The sequence below is a fragment of the Diadema antillarum genome, unplaced genomic scaffold (genome assembly GCF_040938485.1).
Source record: "Diadema antillarum isolate AM-2024a unplaced genomic scaffold, OU_Dant_1.0 seq00002362_RagTag, whole genome shotgun sequence".
NCBI lineage: Eukaryota > Metazoa > Echinodermata > Echinoidea > Diadematoida > Diadematidae > Diadema > Diadema antillarum.
This window is the reverse complement of record NW_027272976.1, coordinates 312,433-328,375: the sequence shown is the minus strand read 5'-3', so window position 1 is coordinate 328,375 and position 15,943 is coordinate 312,433. Positions and strand designations below refer to the sequence as shown.

Genomic DNA, 15,943 nt, shown 5'->3' with positions numbered 1-15,943 from the left:
TGATATATATAATCACGAATCATAATGACAGTAATAATAGTAATAATGCTTCTGCTGATGATGGTAATAGCAGTATTGATAATAATAGTTCATACTACAAAGAATGAAATAACGATATATTATAAATTCATTGATAATTCTAGTAACACTGACAGTACTAATAGTGAAAAGAAAACATATCAAACCAATGGAGAATACACACGATGTTACTTGACGAAACGACGATCACACACTGTAATGAATAAATACCAATTAATTTACGTCTCGCATTGCTACAGATGTATAGGCGTATGGAGAAAGAGCATACCATATTAAAATGTCGTTTCGGAGCGAGCAAAGATGGGGAAAGATGTTGGAATAATAATGAACTGAGATATACAAGGTAACACCAGAATGACGGGAGATACGTGGGCTAATACGTTGCCTTCATTTTAAACCAAACATCGATGGTTTACGTATAGGTCCAGTCACCTCGGCACTTGCCTTCATCCAATAGGTTCTTGAATGAGAATCAGACATGCAGATAAAGGGATCTGTCATCTAAAGACGTGGGTCCCGTTTCATAAAACCTGTTGCCAGTAACAACTCCCACATCTCTATGACAAATTCGCTCTCTGCCAATGAGATGCAAGGTTTTCAGTAGCTTATAACAACAATCGTAACTTGCTATTGACAACAAGTTTTTATGAAACGCAGCCGGTATCGTGGGTATACCATGCTTGGAGTCGAAAGGCTGGCTCGGGTCGGATATATTCAAGAATCCCCGTAACGAATTGTGTACAGCTTGATCACTGACTTATGTATAATAGTATACACACTCAGCCGAAGAATCTCGACTTGAGTCGACCGTTACCGACATGTGCAGCTTCGATACACACTATTCGTTGACACTTGGCTAACGGACGCTATTCGTGGTTTTTCGAATGTACTCCGGTGGGCAGCCAATGCAAATCGATTAAATCAGACCTACCCATGTTTCATCATGCTATCTGGTCTTTAAACGCGGCCAGCGCCAGAAGCAATCATCTTGTGGCTAAAGGCTCGTGGATCGTCTCACCTGATTCACAATCCCGGTAACTTATTCAGCGTCAGTTCAGTTTGTCCACATCGCTGATCTTACGTTGTCCTTGGAACACACATTTTTGAATTTTTCTCTCTCTCTTGTAGTACGAATATTCATCATAATCAAAGCGCTGAGCCATTTTTCACCTGTCCATGAAGCTGATCTTGAGCGGCGCTCCTGGCACGAGGATGCCACGGACGGCGGGCAGGACTTTGTCATCGCCTCGGTAACGGAGCTCGAACGTTTTGGAGAGCTTTAGAAAAATGAAAGAAACACACAAACAAAACGATCACCTGAAGTACAAACACGAAATCCTCAGAGTATGTGTAGAGCCATTAGTTTACTTCAATTTCAGCTTCATTTTTTTCTCGATTGACATATTTGTAATTAATGCTTCTAAAAAATAAAAAGTAGTAAGAAAATGAAAAACATCTTTAATCATAACTGCAAAAATATCCCTTGAAATGATGTAACAAGAAACGTATCTTTGGAAAGGTTTTATTTTGCTCTACTGTACTAGCATCTGATAATGGACATACTTTAACACACTGAAAAAATGGCGCGTAACCCGTGCTGCTGGGCTCAAACTCTTCATAATTATATACGTAGATAATGCGTTAACCCGTTCCCTATACTGGAACCTGTTGTCCTGTGTATTATGTCTGTGGAGATTTCGGAATTCAGTATGGAATGGGTTAAAGATGAGCCTTACCCGGGCCAGGGCGAGATGCATCTCCATCTCGGCAATCCTGCGGCCGATGCACATCCGGGGACCGAAGCCGAAGGGCAGGGAGGAGAAAGAAGATACGCCCTCGCCCACTCCCTCGGCCCGCAACCATCGATCGGGTCGGAAGGCGTCGGGTTCGGGAAAGAGTGCCGGGTCGTGACTCATCACGTACTGAAGAGAACCGATCATGGTCTGAAAGATTTGAAAAAAAAAAATAAATCGACAACAGTCGCAAGATAACGATTAGCTCCCTCAATGCAAAAAAAAAAAAAAAAAAAAAAAAAAAAAATGCGAACAATGTTCCCATCCATATTAGTTCTTCTTTCTTCGATATATCTCAAAGTATTAGAAATGATAACTAGGGAGATAGAAAAAACTACAACATAAATTTGTAAGACATTCAAAAATGAAAGAATGGTTCCTAATGAGTTAATGAGAGTCATCCGGAGGGTGACACGACATTTGCTCCTGCGGTAATTGCTCCGATCTTATTTTCTTCAAGGACATAGAGTTATAAGGGTTAGGGTTTTAGGTGTAGTTTGATGTGAGGACTATAGGATTAGGGTTAGGGTTACGTTTGTGGGGTAGCTTTTATGCTTGGCTTAGGGCAGGGGAAAAATATAGATCTTGGAACTCATCTGGAGGGATGTGAAAAGACTGAATCATGTTTGCATCAACTGGAGAAAGTTGTATCTCACTCGAGATGATCATAATTATACATATATATACCCTACAATATTGGGTAGATAAAACAAAAACCCCGGACATTAACAATATGTGATTACACATAATCACTGCCAGATTTACAAATCGTAGGAACAGGTACTTTGTGAAGCACGTAAAATATCAGCCACTTACTCCTTTAGGGATGTGGTAGCCCCCAATTTCGACATCTTTGTCCAACACACGGTTATTTGCCGGTACAACGGGGTACAATCTGTGGATATCAAAAGAATGACGATAAAAAAATTTAATCTGATATTTTCCTCGCAAACTTATCAATCTGATTTTTTCTTTTGATTATATCTTATTGTTATGCGCAGGTGAGGATATATGCTTCATAGAAAGTGCGCAATATAAATTCACAATTATCATCATTATCATTATCAAACAGAGAACTACCGTCTGTAAACCCGTCGTTATTGTCTATCTGCTATAACATTGATAACTGGAACCATTGGAATGGAAATTATTAGGGACGAACACACACACACACACACACACACACACACACATCTTTGTCCTCGCAAACACGCATCTTCCCGTATTACCTCGTGGAGGTTTGGTAAACAAAATATTACAATCTATAGGCATTAGGAAAGACTTATCCATATTCGAACAGGTCATAGATTCACTAAAACGAGCAGAGCATAAACGTAATTCACCCAGTGAAAATAACTTTTGAACATAACTTACACAATGTGACATGCGGTAGTTGTAAGTACCGGGTACATTATCCACACTAATTAAACAAATTTCTTCTTTTAACAGAGCAGGTTTTGATCTGTGACTTAAAAGAAATAAATTTCATTCATTTCACCCATTTCCAGCCTATATACCACTCACTATAGTCGTCTCCTGCGGTCAATTATCTCTCTCATTTATTGGAAAAGTAACTACTACATAATCATCTAACTTATTCACATGTTTTGTACATGTTTATGGCACAATACTATTGTTTATGCTTATCTACTTGTGTAATGTTATAGTTATCATATCAATCATTACATTTGTCATTCTCTATGTCTGTGAAATTCATGTTGAATTTGTATTTCCTTGAATGCAGAAATAAACCAAACCCAACCCAAACCAAAGAGGGTTTCGAAGCCTTCATTACCCAAACAAAAATGGCATAATTCTCGGAATACTGACCTCAGAGTTTCTTTGATAATTCCCTTCAGGTAAGGCATGTTTGGCAGATCGTCATGCTCCGGAATGTCTCGGCCGCTAAGTGCAAGAGCGCCCTCTATTTCGGCGAACAGACGCTCCTGAGTGTCGGGGTGACGGGACAGCTCGTAAAGCGCCCAGGCCAGCGTGTTGGACGTCTGTGGTAAGATATAACGAAATATGTGACTTAGCGTTGCTCTTTGACATCATCATCATCATCATCATCATCATCATCATTATCATCACCTTTGTCTTCACCTTCTTTATCAATAAGAATAACCAGCATCAATAAAAGCAAATGATTGGCACAAACTGTGCAGTATTGAAAGGAAAGCACTGATTAGCGAGCTCGCGAAATAACGACAATGTTCGTAAGTACCTACTTGTGATTTGTTACATCTGAAAGTGATAACGCGAATGTCCCTATACTGATTGGTTAGGGGGTGATCTGCGTTCGATCTTCCTGTTTTTTGGCAAAGATAGCATATAGCAAGTGATTACGTCATATTTCCTTGCTTAGTTCATTAGTTTCCGCTTAAACAGTTAAAAAGAGTAATATTATACAGACAGCTCATGTTTCCAATGATTTCTTGCTCACATCTGCTTTTAATACCTTCTGCACTTTGTTTACATTAATCACTGGCACTAAAATGTCCCTCATACTCAACTCATTCTACAGACTGCAACACTTAAAGGTTACTGCCTCAATTACTGACACAAATGTTTTTGCTTTATGATGTTGTAGCCACGGAGCTCGATATTAGCGGTGGCCCTACATGTACATGTTGGCCCGGCCACCAGTTTTTAAGAAAAGATTGTTTGGGTGGCCCGATCGGGCCATCAAAAACTTTCTACTGTGTAGATTATTTTTTTCATGTGTATCCCACTCAAAAAGGGGAAAATGAATCGGGGCTCAGTGCTTCACAACTGTACGCATTTCAGCAGACACCGCTACCAGGGTTGCAAGATAGTCCTCGCGACAGAACTCGTCTATTTAACGGCAAAATTCCGCAAAGCTATTTTTCTACCTCTCATCCGACTTTTGTCTTTCCAAGTATAGAAGCATATATAGGGCCTACTCCTATATGTTAAATGAAATCATTTCTTGAATGCGTGCACAGTGTCGTGGAAAACTATGTTTAAGCCTCAATTCAACATGAGCTTGGTAGTTATTATAAGTGACGTTATTTGAATGCCGTTGTCATACTTATCAATATTCAAATAATCTTTATCATGGGGAGCGGTGATGTGGATACTGAAATATCGATCGTGATTTTGTTTGATACTACGTAATCCCGGGATAGAAGTTGTGAGGCATCAGGCATTCTGACGTGCACGTTGTTGCGACTGACATCCTTGAGGCATTAAAGCAAACATAACTTCTTTATTCCAGAGAATTTCATCATGATCATCATCGACCAGTATACATCTGCAATGCGCCATGGTTTATGACATTGTTTTAATGCTTTGTGAATCTTTTCATTTCTATGTTTTCTTTACATTTTTGGGTCACCAAATTTATATGGTCGGGCCACAAAAAACAAAAAACAAAAAAGCAAAAACGCAATTTGATGATTTTGGTGCGAAAAGTAAAGTAAGTGTCGAGCCTTGTGTGTAGCCATACACGTTTTTAAAGAAATGCTTTCAAAGATTTCCCTATCTCAGATCTTACCCTTTGGCTCCAATTAAAACATTTGGTCAGTGAACAAGACAATTCAGAAGAGTCATACATGTGTAAGGGTTAAGTGCTATCTAGCATGGATTCTCTTTTTTAAAAAGCCTGAAACAAGAGGAGATTACACTCAATGTCTATTGGATGGCTTTTGGTGTTGATAATGCGGCTGATAGACACCAGAGGCTAATCAAAATCAGAGGAGCTGAGAGAAACAACAATTTTGTTGAAAAACAACAAAAACAACAACGTGTGGGAGCAAAACTACATTGACAGGATAACGGACCGCGGGAGAACATCATTCTCATAAAGAGTGTGAGAGAAGAGACAGTGACAATAAGAAGCAGACGAGATCGCCAAATCGATAAGCAAAAGTTCACAGAGTCGAAGGAGTGCCGACTGAACTCTTCATCTTCTTCATTAAAGAAATGGTGTTGTTCAAAAGAAAAACCAGATCAAGGCATGCTAGTTGCCAAAGCAGCACCCGAAGTTCTTTAAGGGAGAAAGGCCAAGCTGGCCCTCTTGGCCTCTTGACGCGTTGCGTCTGCAATTGATTTGTGTCATCAGTGCCGGACCGCCCTTGCGTCTCTTCCGATGAAGGGACATTTCCGCTCCTGATTAAAACCGACTTATCAATGTGGGAAAAACGACTTGCTGATGGGGCTCGCTAGAGATATCTTTAAAGGGAACATTTTATCGCTTGCTAGGCTGGAACGTAATTTTTAAATTCACAACAGATCATTTTGAGGTCATGTGTTCGAATCAATCTACCAAAATGCAAGTCGAGGACGATGTATACTGCTAAGATGAGTTACGGCTATCTTTTGGCACCCCAGGCCGACAGAAACGGGACAGGTGGTCGTGGAGAGGACGATTACACGCCGCTGAGCAACTTAAGTGACATCGTAGGGATTCTCATCAAGGAATGAGGACTATCCGTAGGAAGAATGTGACTACATGTTATTTTCTCCGTTTCGCGCGATCGACATCAGGCCTGGGAACAATATCCGGCCTTCTCATCTTATGAAATGAAAAATGCGCTTTACTGCGCGTAAAACACATTTAATCATAAACAGCATTAGCCATATTCAAGTTTGCTGGAAGAGGCCATATTCATTATTTATTGTCTAGTCATGCTGGAAAGTGGAAGCAATCTGCGCAGTGATTACGCATTAACGCACATCCTGTTATCAACACCGGCATTCGGACCAGCAAAGCAGCACGTGCCCACATCCATACAATCATAACTCTCTGTTTGTTTAAGCTCTATTTTGTTGTTGTTAACTTTGTTGATGCTGTGTGTGTATGTGTGTGCGTGCGTGCGTGTGTGTGTGTGTGTGTGTGTGTGTGTGTGTGTATTTCTTGATCATAATCCTCGACATGCATGGCAGATGGCTTTAACAGTTTAGCCCATAACTCCCGGGTCCGCTTTATGTCATACTCACTTTCAGAAGTGGAAAGCGCGGATTTGATTCAATGACTTGGTACAAACACAATAAATAATTATCATCTGCAACCGCACAGTCAAAACAAAACAAAATGAGAGAAATATACTTATGTTTTAACGCAGTATAATAATAATAATAATAATGATAATAGTGATAATAATAATAATGATAATAATAATAATAATAATAATAATAATAATAATACATAATAGATAATATGTCTTTATATATACTGCGCCAAAGCCACTCTGTAGAGTGGTCAAGGGACATACATACTATCACATATAGGCCTACTCGAAATGTCTTCTTAACGTTACTATGACAACAACATGCAGATGAGCCTGGAATGACTGTAAAAGTGAAGGACTTAATCACACATTTATTTTTCAATAGGTTTCTTGTGCTGTGTCCTTATCTCACAAAGAAATATAGCTCGTTTTCGTATTCAGGATAATGCATGTGTGAGTGTTCGATCGGATCGAAAAAAAAAATGTATTCACCAAAATAGTGGCTGGAAATAAAAATGAATAATCATGGGATAAGACGTAAAAGTAAAAACAAACAATCACTCAAACAAACAAACAAACAAACAAACAGGCTAGCTTTACGTATCAGACGGCACTTCTAAATCTCAATCACATCATAATCATTTTCAGAGATGCGACTGAGCAGAAGAATAAAACAGATGGATAATCACACTTGCTGGTAGCAGGAGCTGATGAAACAAAAGTTGTAGGTGCAGACATGCAGACAAAATAGCAGTGGTAATAAAAAAGATATACTAGATCTTAAAAACCAGCAGCATTCTACGAAACGAAACACAGCTGCGTGTGAGGACAATTTTGATGCTTGCACAAAGAAAAGAAGAACACGACAGAGATACCATTCAAAATAATTAAACGTTCGTATAAAAAAATGAAACGAGAGCGCGGATTTTCCGGGCGCGTACGCGTCGTAATGGTTCAGTTCCACTTTAACAGCACAAACACTCTCCTTATGACACTCGACACTCTGTTCGTATTACCAGAAATTGGTTTATCGCGGGGGAGGGTCAGTCTATTACAATGCGCCCGGTTTATACTTGCGGTAAAGTTGAACTGATTACCATAATTAGATCTGCATGGTATAGGCCATCCAACTAACTCGCAACTTCTGCGTTATGATTCAGCACTTTGCGATCTGTGCAGCACTGTTCATCAACTCGTGAGAACACGCAGAAGATGACATGCATGTAGCTGGTTGGAAGGGGAAGGGGTACAAATAACAAGCGCATAAAGTGTACTCGAATTATTCAGCAGACTGTAAAGTCATGACTAAGATCATTTGAGTAATTATGCAAATCATCTTCATATCTAAGCTCCCTTTCCAAGGTTTGAGTTGAAGGACCGAACTGACTTCGTTTCGCACGTTGTAGTTTCCCCGTGCTTGGCAATGATATGTCCGTTAAATATCTCGGACGGCAAACCGAAACATTATCTTTAGCCCCCGTCCACAGCACTCCACGTCTAAATCACGTACAAAAAGTTATGAAAATCTGGTGGACGTGGTCGTAAGTGGTAACTTTTTGGTCAATTTTGGTTCGGCCGTGCTTTGTACGGGATATGGCCTTTGGCGGCTGTTCCACTGCTGAAGCACTGCCTAAGCACGGTTAACCACGTCCAGGCACGTGTATGTACGCCGAAAATCCATTTGTCAGTGACAAGCCGCTAAACGCACGCTAGTTCCCGTGATACCAACGCGTAACACCCGTCAGATAACCGTGCTCTGCCCGTGACAGACCTCAAAACTGTCGCGTCTTACTGCGTCTCCCCAAGTTTTAATCACTGCCGGAACACGGACTACCACGTGTGTTTCACGTGTGTTGCACGTCTTTACCACGTATGCCGCCCGTGGTTGTCCGCGGAATAAAGTTTTGAGCAGTTCAAAACTTTTTACCGCGTCCGACGCCGTTCCGATTTTCCCCGGGTCCTGCCACGTCTATAAATCGACCGTAGCTCGTCTTAAACTCGACATCAACGCGAACAACATCGTCTGCTTCACGGGAGACTACGTTTCGACGTGTTTTGGCCGTGATTAAGCCGTAAAGCGCTGTGTGACCGGGGTTTTTATATGAGCAAAATCCCGGACAATTGTAACTCTTACAAGGCGTGGGAAATCAAGAACATAAATGGTAACGTATCAAAGGTCTTCGCGATGCGTTTCATTCATTGTATTGCGAGAAAACTTTATCCTCTGACAAGGTAAATTCGGAGAGGGAGAAAGAAACAGGAATGTGTCAGGAAGGCACTGTTATATGCTTTGAAAAACAAACTCTCGTACTATTCGCGTCTAATCCAATTTCACAGCACAGACAGGTGTAGACATAAACGGACCAGACGGATTTTCCACGCGCCCATCAGGCATTTCGTTACTCATCCGACCGCAAATGGTTAACGCACAAGCCCACTCCGAGAGAACACGAGTGGAACTATGTGCGTGACCTCTATATCAATCGACACTTCCGACGTAACGAAAAGCGCTCGCAAATTCATCACTACCGAGGTATTTACCACATTTAAACGGCTTTTCCAGATTACTTTCTCTGTTTGTATTTTCTTCTGTATCATGGAGCGAGTTGGGATGGGGAGGGGTTTGGTTGGAGGGGAGAGGAAGGGTTGAATATCATATGGGTATGTTGGACGCAAAACTCGGAACAGAAGACTGTGACACACATTGGGATGGCGGTATAGGGTAAATCGATTCCGCATCACCGGGAGGAGGTGGACTGATTGGATACCTGGATTGCTACCAAGCCAGTCTGATTGATCGGCCGCACAGTATGTCACTATCCCAAGGGGTCTACGAGCGGGCGCTATGGCATCCCGAACACACATGCGATTGACTGCCAAACAGAACGGCTGTTTCATGACTTAAAAGGACAAGTTCACACAAACATGCATGTGTGGATTGAGTGAATGCAGCAATATGATTAAGAAAACATCATTGAAAGTTTGAGGAAAATCCGACAATTCGTTCAAAAGTTATGAATTATAATCCAAGTGTCTGTGCAACCATCGCTGGATGAGAAGACTACTGCAGCTTATGATGTCACGTACAACTGTATGTACAACGACTCAAACTTTCACTGATGCGTTCTACCAATATTGGAGCATTCAATCAATCCACGCCATTATTTGGGTGAACTTGTCCTCTAAGCGCTCTTTTTTTTTTTTGGGGGGGGGGGAGGGGTAATCTCAATGAAACACTTATATCGAGCGAAAACGAAAAGCTGTCTGTATTAGTGAAAATCATGAAATATAACATTTCAAACATTTTACTTTCTTGGAAGCAGCGGCGAAAGAGACACCGAAACAAAGATCGACAGTGACGAGGGCAAAATGTAGTCTGCTGTTCTCAAACGTATAGACGTTTTTCTGTCTTATGACTTTCGAAGATACAGTGGTTAGTATTATGGAAAAACAAATAACATTCAAAGATCCATGAAATATCATTGTCCCCAGCCTATTCTCTCCCCTCCCTCTTTTCGACTTTTCTCTCTCTCTTCCACAGCTTCTTCACATCATTTTATTTCTATCACTTGAATTGTTTTCCCTGTAATGATGGCATACAACTGGCACTCTGTTGGTGCACTTTTTTTGTTTGTACATTTTCCTCTTACTTTCGGGTCACATGCACTTTCTTGACACATACAACAACATAAAAAGCCAACTGTCTCATCAATGAAACTTTGGATAAAAGGACCAATAGAGGTGTGGGCGGGAAGGAGATACATAGTAACAGCTGGGGCGGAGACTACTAATCCCAGATATTTCCACCACTTCTCGAACATGTCAGCACTGAATCACTTTGCACATCAGCAGCGCTGTCGCTTGATGTAGAACAGACGCCGCACATAAACTACGAATATTGCCAATGGCAGTGATCACTTGAAATTCTTTCTGAATGCTCATTTTCGCTTTTTTTAAGGCAATACACCAGAAGAATACAATCACAACATTCTGAAACACACAAAACAAACAGTGAAACGCGATAAAAAAGATCTATACACAACTATGGTATAGCGCATCATAATCACAAAGTGCACGTTTGGAATCTGTAGCGATTCACTGTTCAATGTAAAGCATGACTGCTTCTCTGTGCTTCTGCGAAACTTTCAATTTCCCCTTAGTTTGACTTTTTGACTTACCCGTGTGAATTAGCGACACATTGCATGATACATCATAATCCCAAATGGATTTTCGGCAGACAAAATAGATTAGATGGCCAACAACAATAGTCAATGTTACGAGGGAAAAAAAGGTTTACATCTTACTAGAGGAATGGAAGCACATCTTCGTTCATTCTGAGATATAGGACCTACGCATGTCTCATTCTGGATGCTAATCAGCAAGACGATACCATGAAATGAACAACTAAAGACTGGATCAATTTTGCCCATCTTTGACAGTGTTTCTGTATTCTCTTTTTTTCTCTCTCTTTTCGGCGAGGCTTACTCATCTCATATACCGAGAGACTAGAAATCTCAACACGAATCTTCCTCTTCGCGAAGTATAATAATGTAATGGTTTCCATGCGCCTTTAAACAGTCCCTAAATTGAATTTGCTCGCGGACAGGAACCAAAACCAGGTCCGTGGCTGATCAGGCTGATAGGGTACACGAATTAACAGGGGCTTTGCTGCAGATCGAGTTACGCGTTTTCCGGAACTCGTCTACAGCGCCTCGTGCGGGGAAGCCGAAACAAGCACACACTCACCACCACTTGTGCTGATTGGAATGAATCTAGTTTTACACGTGAACGAAATCACATTCGGGTCTTTCAGATCGCAACACCCAACTTCTCTCAGTTTCTGCAGTTCATTTTTACCACGAGACAATTTCTCCTCTAGGAAATTGTCGACAAATTGTAGATCACCATTACTTGGGACTCCAAATCACTTCTAGACAAAAATGTTTATTATTCATCATACCTCAGTTATGGCGTATACGATTTGCAAGACGCAAAAGTTGGAATTCTGCTGTGATTAAATCATTTCCATCTTAAAATCTTTGTGTTCTTTGATCCTTGATTGATTCATTTAGGGTACATGCAGGTAATATGAGACTATTAAGCTCATTTGCATAAATGACATGAAGATGCATACAGAAAAACCCATCAAACTTTGTTTTTGGGAATAAGCAACTATTCATCCTTCCTTTTATATAGCATTTGCACCAATCAAATATTTTTGTTGACAGTTAATACGCAAATTATGACATCATCGCAGAAGTCTCATATTACCTGCATGTGCAGGTAATATGAGACTGTGCATGGTAGACATTGTGTCAATGTTATAGTGACAATCTTATGTCTTAAATTCATGAGTTTTTTCTATTGGTGTAGTTTGACTATTTAATTTTAATAGATATCATATGAATATTATCTAAAACTGAGACAAATAACACAATTTTAAGCCAAAAATTGATTTTAAGCATGAAACGCAATTTTCCGTGTGTTTGTACACAAATCTCAGAAATTCTCAAATTTGACGCCGACATGAGATTTCATTACCGACATGAGATTATTACGTAAAGGTCTTTTACTTTTATTTTTACAAAATAGGTATCAAATGTTGCACAAAAGTTCAAAGAAAAAAAGATAATCCTGATGGGCATTTTATTATATCTTATTATTATTATTTTTTTTTTGCAACTGAGCTAGGCCTGGCCTAGCTCAGTTGCAAAAAGAAAATTGATAAAAAATAATAAAAACCGCGGAAATATCACACAAAACGTTGAGACCCCAGTCTTTTATGGTTAAAACTGATTGTGAATTCAAATGTTTGAAGTAATCGTGTACAGTATCTAACACATATAAAATAACACTCAAACTGAAGATTATAGCACACCAAATTAATTGTGGCATTAATTTGGAAGCACCCTATCTAAAGTACACAAATATTAATTTACATACATGTTCATATAGCTGTGTGTTGTACTTTGTGATACATTTTCTATATACTTTGAATATAAAAAACTGTCAGAGAAGAAAATGAGGTATTTTGATGTTGGCTTCTATCTAATTAGCAAGTCACTTGAAATCAGAGATGTCAATAAAACCTGTCCGCCATATTGACGTCTCATATTACCTGCAGCTTGTTGGGTCTTGTTGGTCCCCTTTGAAGCCATATAACACATATTTAGTACAGTACATAGACCAAAACACACTTTCTTTGGTTAAACCAATCAATGAGCTTACGTAAAATGCAAAGAATTGATTTCACACACAATAACTTTACTTACACCAGTGTAATTGGTGAAATGTCAAATCTTATATCAAGGCTAAAAAATACTGTAATTTTTACATATCTTTTCAGTATTTGGTGATATTCTCACCAAACTTTCAGTCAGCGAGCAGGAAAATCATCAAGAACTAAGCACAGTGATGATATAAAACTATAGATGGCGCTATATGCATTTTGGAAGTGGTTCAGGTGGAGTAATAAGGGTTTTTGAGTCACGCGTGCCATATTACCTGCAGTCTCATATTACCTGCATGTACCCTAAATCATTTTTATATTCATCTACAAATTCGTATCGCTCGTAAATCCAACCCAAGCAGCACATTAAGCGTGATTTCTTTTTTCAGCATTAGGGTATATCATCCCTCCTTGATAAGATGCAGTTGTATATGGGAAAGTGCACTACCCGCGAGATAGTTAATCTAACATCACTCAACAAAGGGGCAAATTGTGTTCAACATTTCAAGAAATCTCAGCGGCATTTGAACGAAAATGCATTTTTTTTTTTCACTTTCGGCATATGCATCTTCCTATTCGCCACTCTAATATATCGTTTTATCCGGAGGATTTATGTCGTTAACGGGAGTGGCTATCCGATTTCCTAGAATCTGTAATTCAGCGGAGGTCCGGGGAGAGACAAAAGCACGCGAACTCTCGCCATGTTACCACAAGAGTCTCTTTCTATTTTCTCTCCCTATCTCATATATATATATATATCATCTCTCCCTCTTGCTCTCTCACTCTTCTTCGTCAGAAATACATTCACACCCGCGCTGTCCTTTCTTCCTTAACGGATCTCATGTATCGATCGAAAGAGTTCTGATGTCCATTTATGTCGAGTTTCATAATGAGAACAAAATCCTGAATAAATCAATCCTGACCGGGTTTTCCTCATTCCCCCGTTCAAGTTCTTGTTTTTTGTGATGTGTGCACCATTTTTTTCTCCCTTCTTCTGCCTTGCTGTCTTCCCTGGCCCTCTCATTTAGAGAATGATTTTTTTTTTCTTGGGGAAACGAGTTTTCCGGAGTGCTCCGTATCGAGGAACTTGGTGTTAAACATCGCCGCCCACTGTACACCACCCATCAACCTATATCACCATCCTGGTTCCTCGAGTGAAAGCGAACGCTATTCCGTTCCTCCCTGCCCCCACCCTTTGACAGCACTGTTTCCTCTCTCGCAGCTGGTTTGGGTAATTCCCGTGCTCCTTTTTCCACCGTTTTATCAAATTAGAGTTTCTCGTCATCAGCAAAGTAACGTCCGAAATGTTTGTCACTGAACATGAAGAACTACAAAGCTTAAAGGGGATGGCATAGCTTTGGTTGAAACGGGGGATTCAGATCTTAACCTTTTTTTCGCGAGATAATTAGAAACCATTTATGAAAACATGACTTATGTAAAAAGAGCATACAATTCTATTAGGAGTTAAAGGTTCATTGTCCCCGCCGAACGAGTTCGAGCAGGGGACTATGAAGCGGGCTCCGTACGTGTGTGTGTCCGTCCGTCCGTGCGTCCGTCCGTGTGTCCGTCCGTGTGTCCGTCCGTGTGTCCGTGTGTGCGTCCGTGTGTGATCAAAATCTTCAATTTGCTACTTCTCTGTCATTTATGAGCCAATTTTGATTCTGTTTGCTTTATATGATAGCACTACATGGGAGCTTTGAAACTTCTACACAGAATTTCAGTCGTGACCTTTGACCTTGACCTTTGACCTATATTGTACATTTTGCTACAAAATGCTACTCCTTCGCCATTTCTAACCCGATTTCGATTCCGTTTGCTTTATGTGATGGCACTAGGTGAGGGCTTCAAAACTTCTACACAGAATTTTGACCTTTGACTTCTTTGACCTTTGACCTTGATTTTTTGACCTATATTGTACATTTTGCTACAAAATGCTACTCCTTCGCCATTTCTAACCCGATTTCGATTCCGTTTGCTTTATGTGATGGCACTAGGTGAGGGCTTCAAAACTTCTACACAGAATTTTGACCTTTGACTTCTTTGACCTTTGACCTTGATTTTTTGACCTATATTGTACATTTTGCTACAAAATGCTACTCCTTCGCCATTTCTAACCCGATTTCGATTCCGTTTGCTTTATGTGATGGCACTAGGTGAGGGCTTCAAAACTTCTGCACAGAATTTTGACCTTTGACTTCTTTGACCTTTGACCTTGATTTTTGACCTATATTGTACATTGGCTACAAAATGCTGCTCCTTCGCCATTTCTAACCCGATTTCGATTCTGTTTGCTTTATGTGATGGCACTAGGTGAGGGCTTCAAAACTTCTACACAGAATTTTGACCTTTGACTTCTTTGACCTTTGACCTTGATTTTTGACCTATATTGTACATTTTGCCACTAAATGCTACTTCCGGCGGGGACATATGTTACGCACCGCGTAATTTTTACTTTTCCTTGTTTGATGATAATCGAGTTTGAAATGGCTGAGATATCCACAATCAAAGCAAAACAGAGTGGTCCTAATAAAAGGTGGGTCCCACTTTTTTAAGGGCTAGGCCCCTATTTGTTTTGAATATCGCGGCCACTTCCACCAATTTTCATCAAACCAGTTTTCATCAAACAAACTTTGAATTCCTCTTAGATTAGTATGCTCTTTCACTGGTATTTCATGAGAGGTTTCTCATAATCTCACAAAAAGTTAGAAACCTGAAGCCTAAATCTCATCTAAAACTATAACACCCCTTTCATCGAAAGCAATGTTTTAACAGGCTAAGACTAAATCAACCATTATTACTGTCTCCTACCTATTGAATGCATATCCATGGTGCCCTCGTGCAATATCGCTTGAAAAAAAAATTGAAAGAATCCTTTAACCAGATGTCACATAACGATATTTTTGGCGACC

At 40.0% G+C, this 15,943-nt stretch overlaps 1 protein-coding gene across 1 annotated transcript in view; it reads right to left on the bottom strand.

The window, feature by feature from the left end:
* Positions 1-1,205: 1,205 nt before the first annotated feature.
* LOC139714650 (25-hydroxyvitamin D-1 alpha hydroxylase, mitochondrial-like) overlaps positions 1,206-15,943 on the bottom strand; it is a 58,450-nt gene continuing 43,712 nt past the window's right edge. Inside the window, exons 6-9 of the mRNA XM_071626330.1 lie at positions 3,663-3,835; positions 2,649-2,727; positions 1,776-1,982; positions 1,206-1,316 (exon numbers count right to left, since the gene is read on the bottom strand). Of these exons, the coding sequence (XP_071482431.1) occupies positions 1,206-1,316; positions 1,776-1,982; positions 2,649-2,727; positions 3,663-3,835 (570 nt within the window). The remainder of the gene's footprint in view (positions 1,317-1,775; positions 1,983-2,648; positions 2,728-3,662; positions 3,836-15,943) is intronic.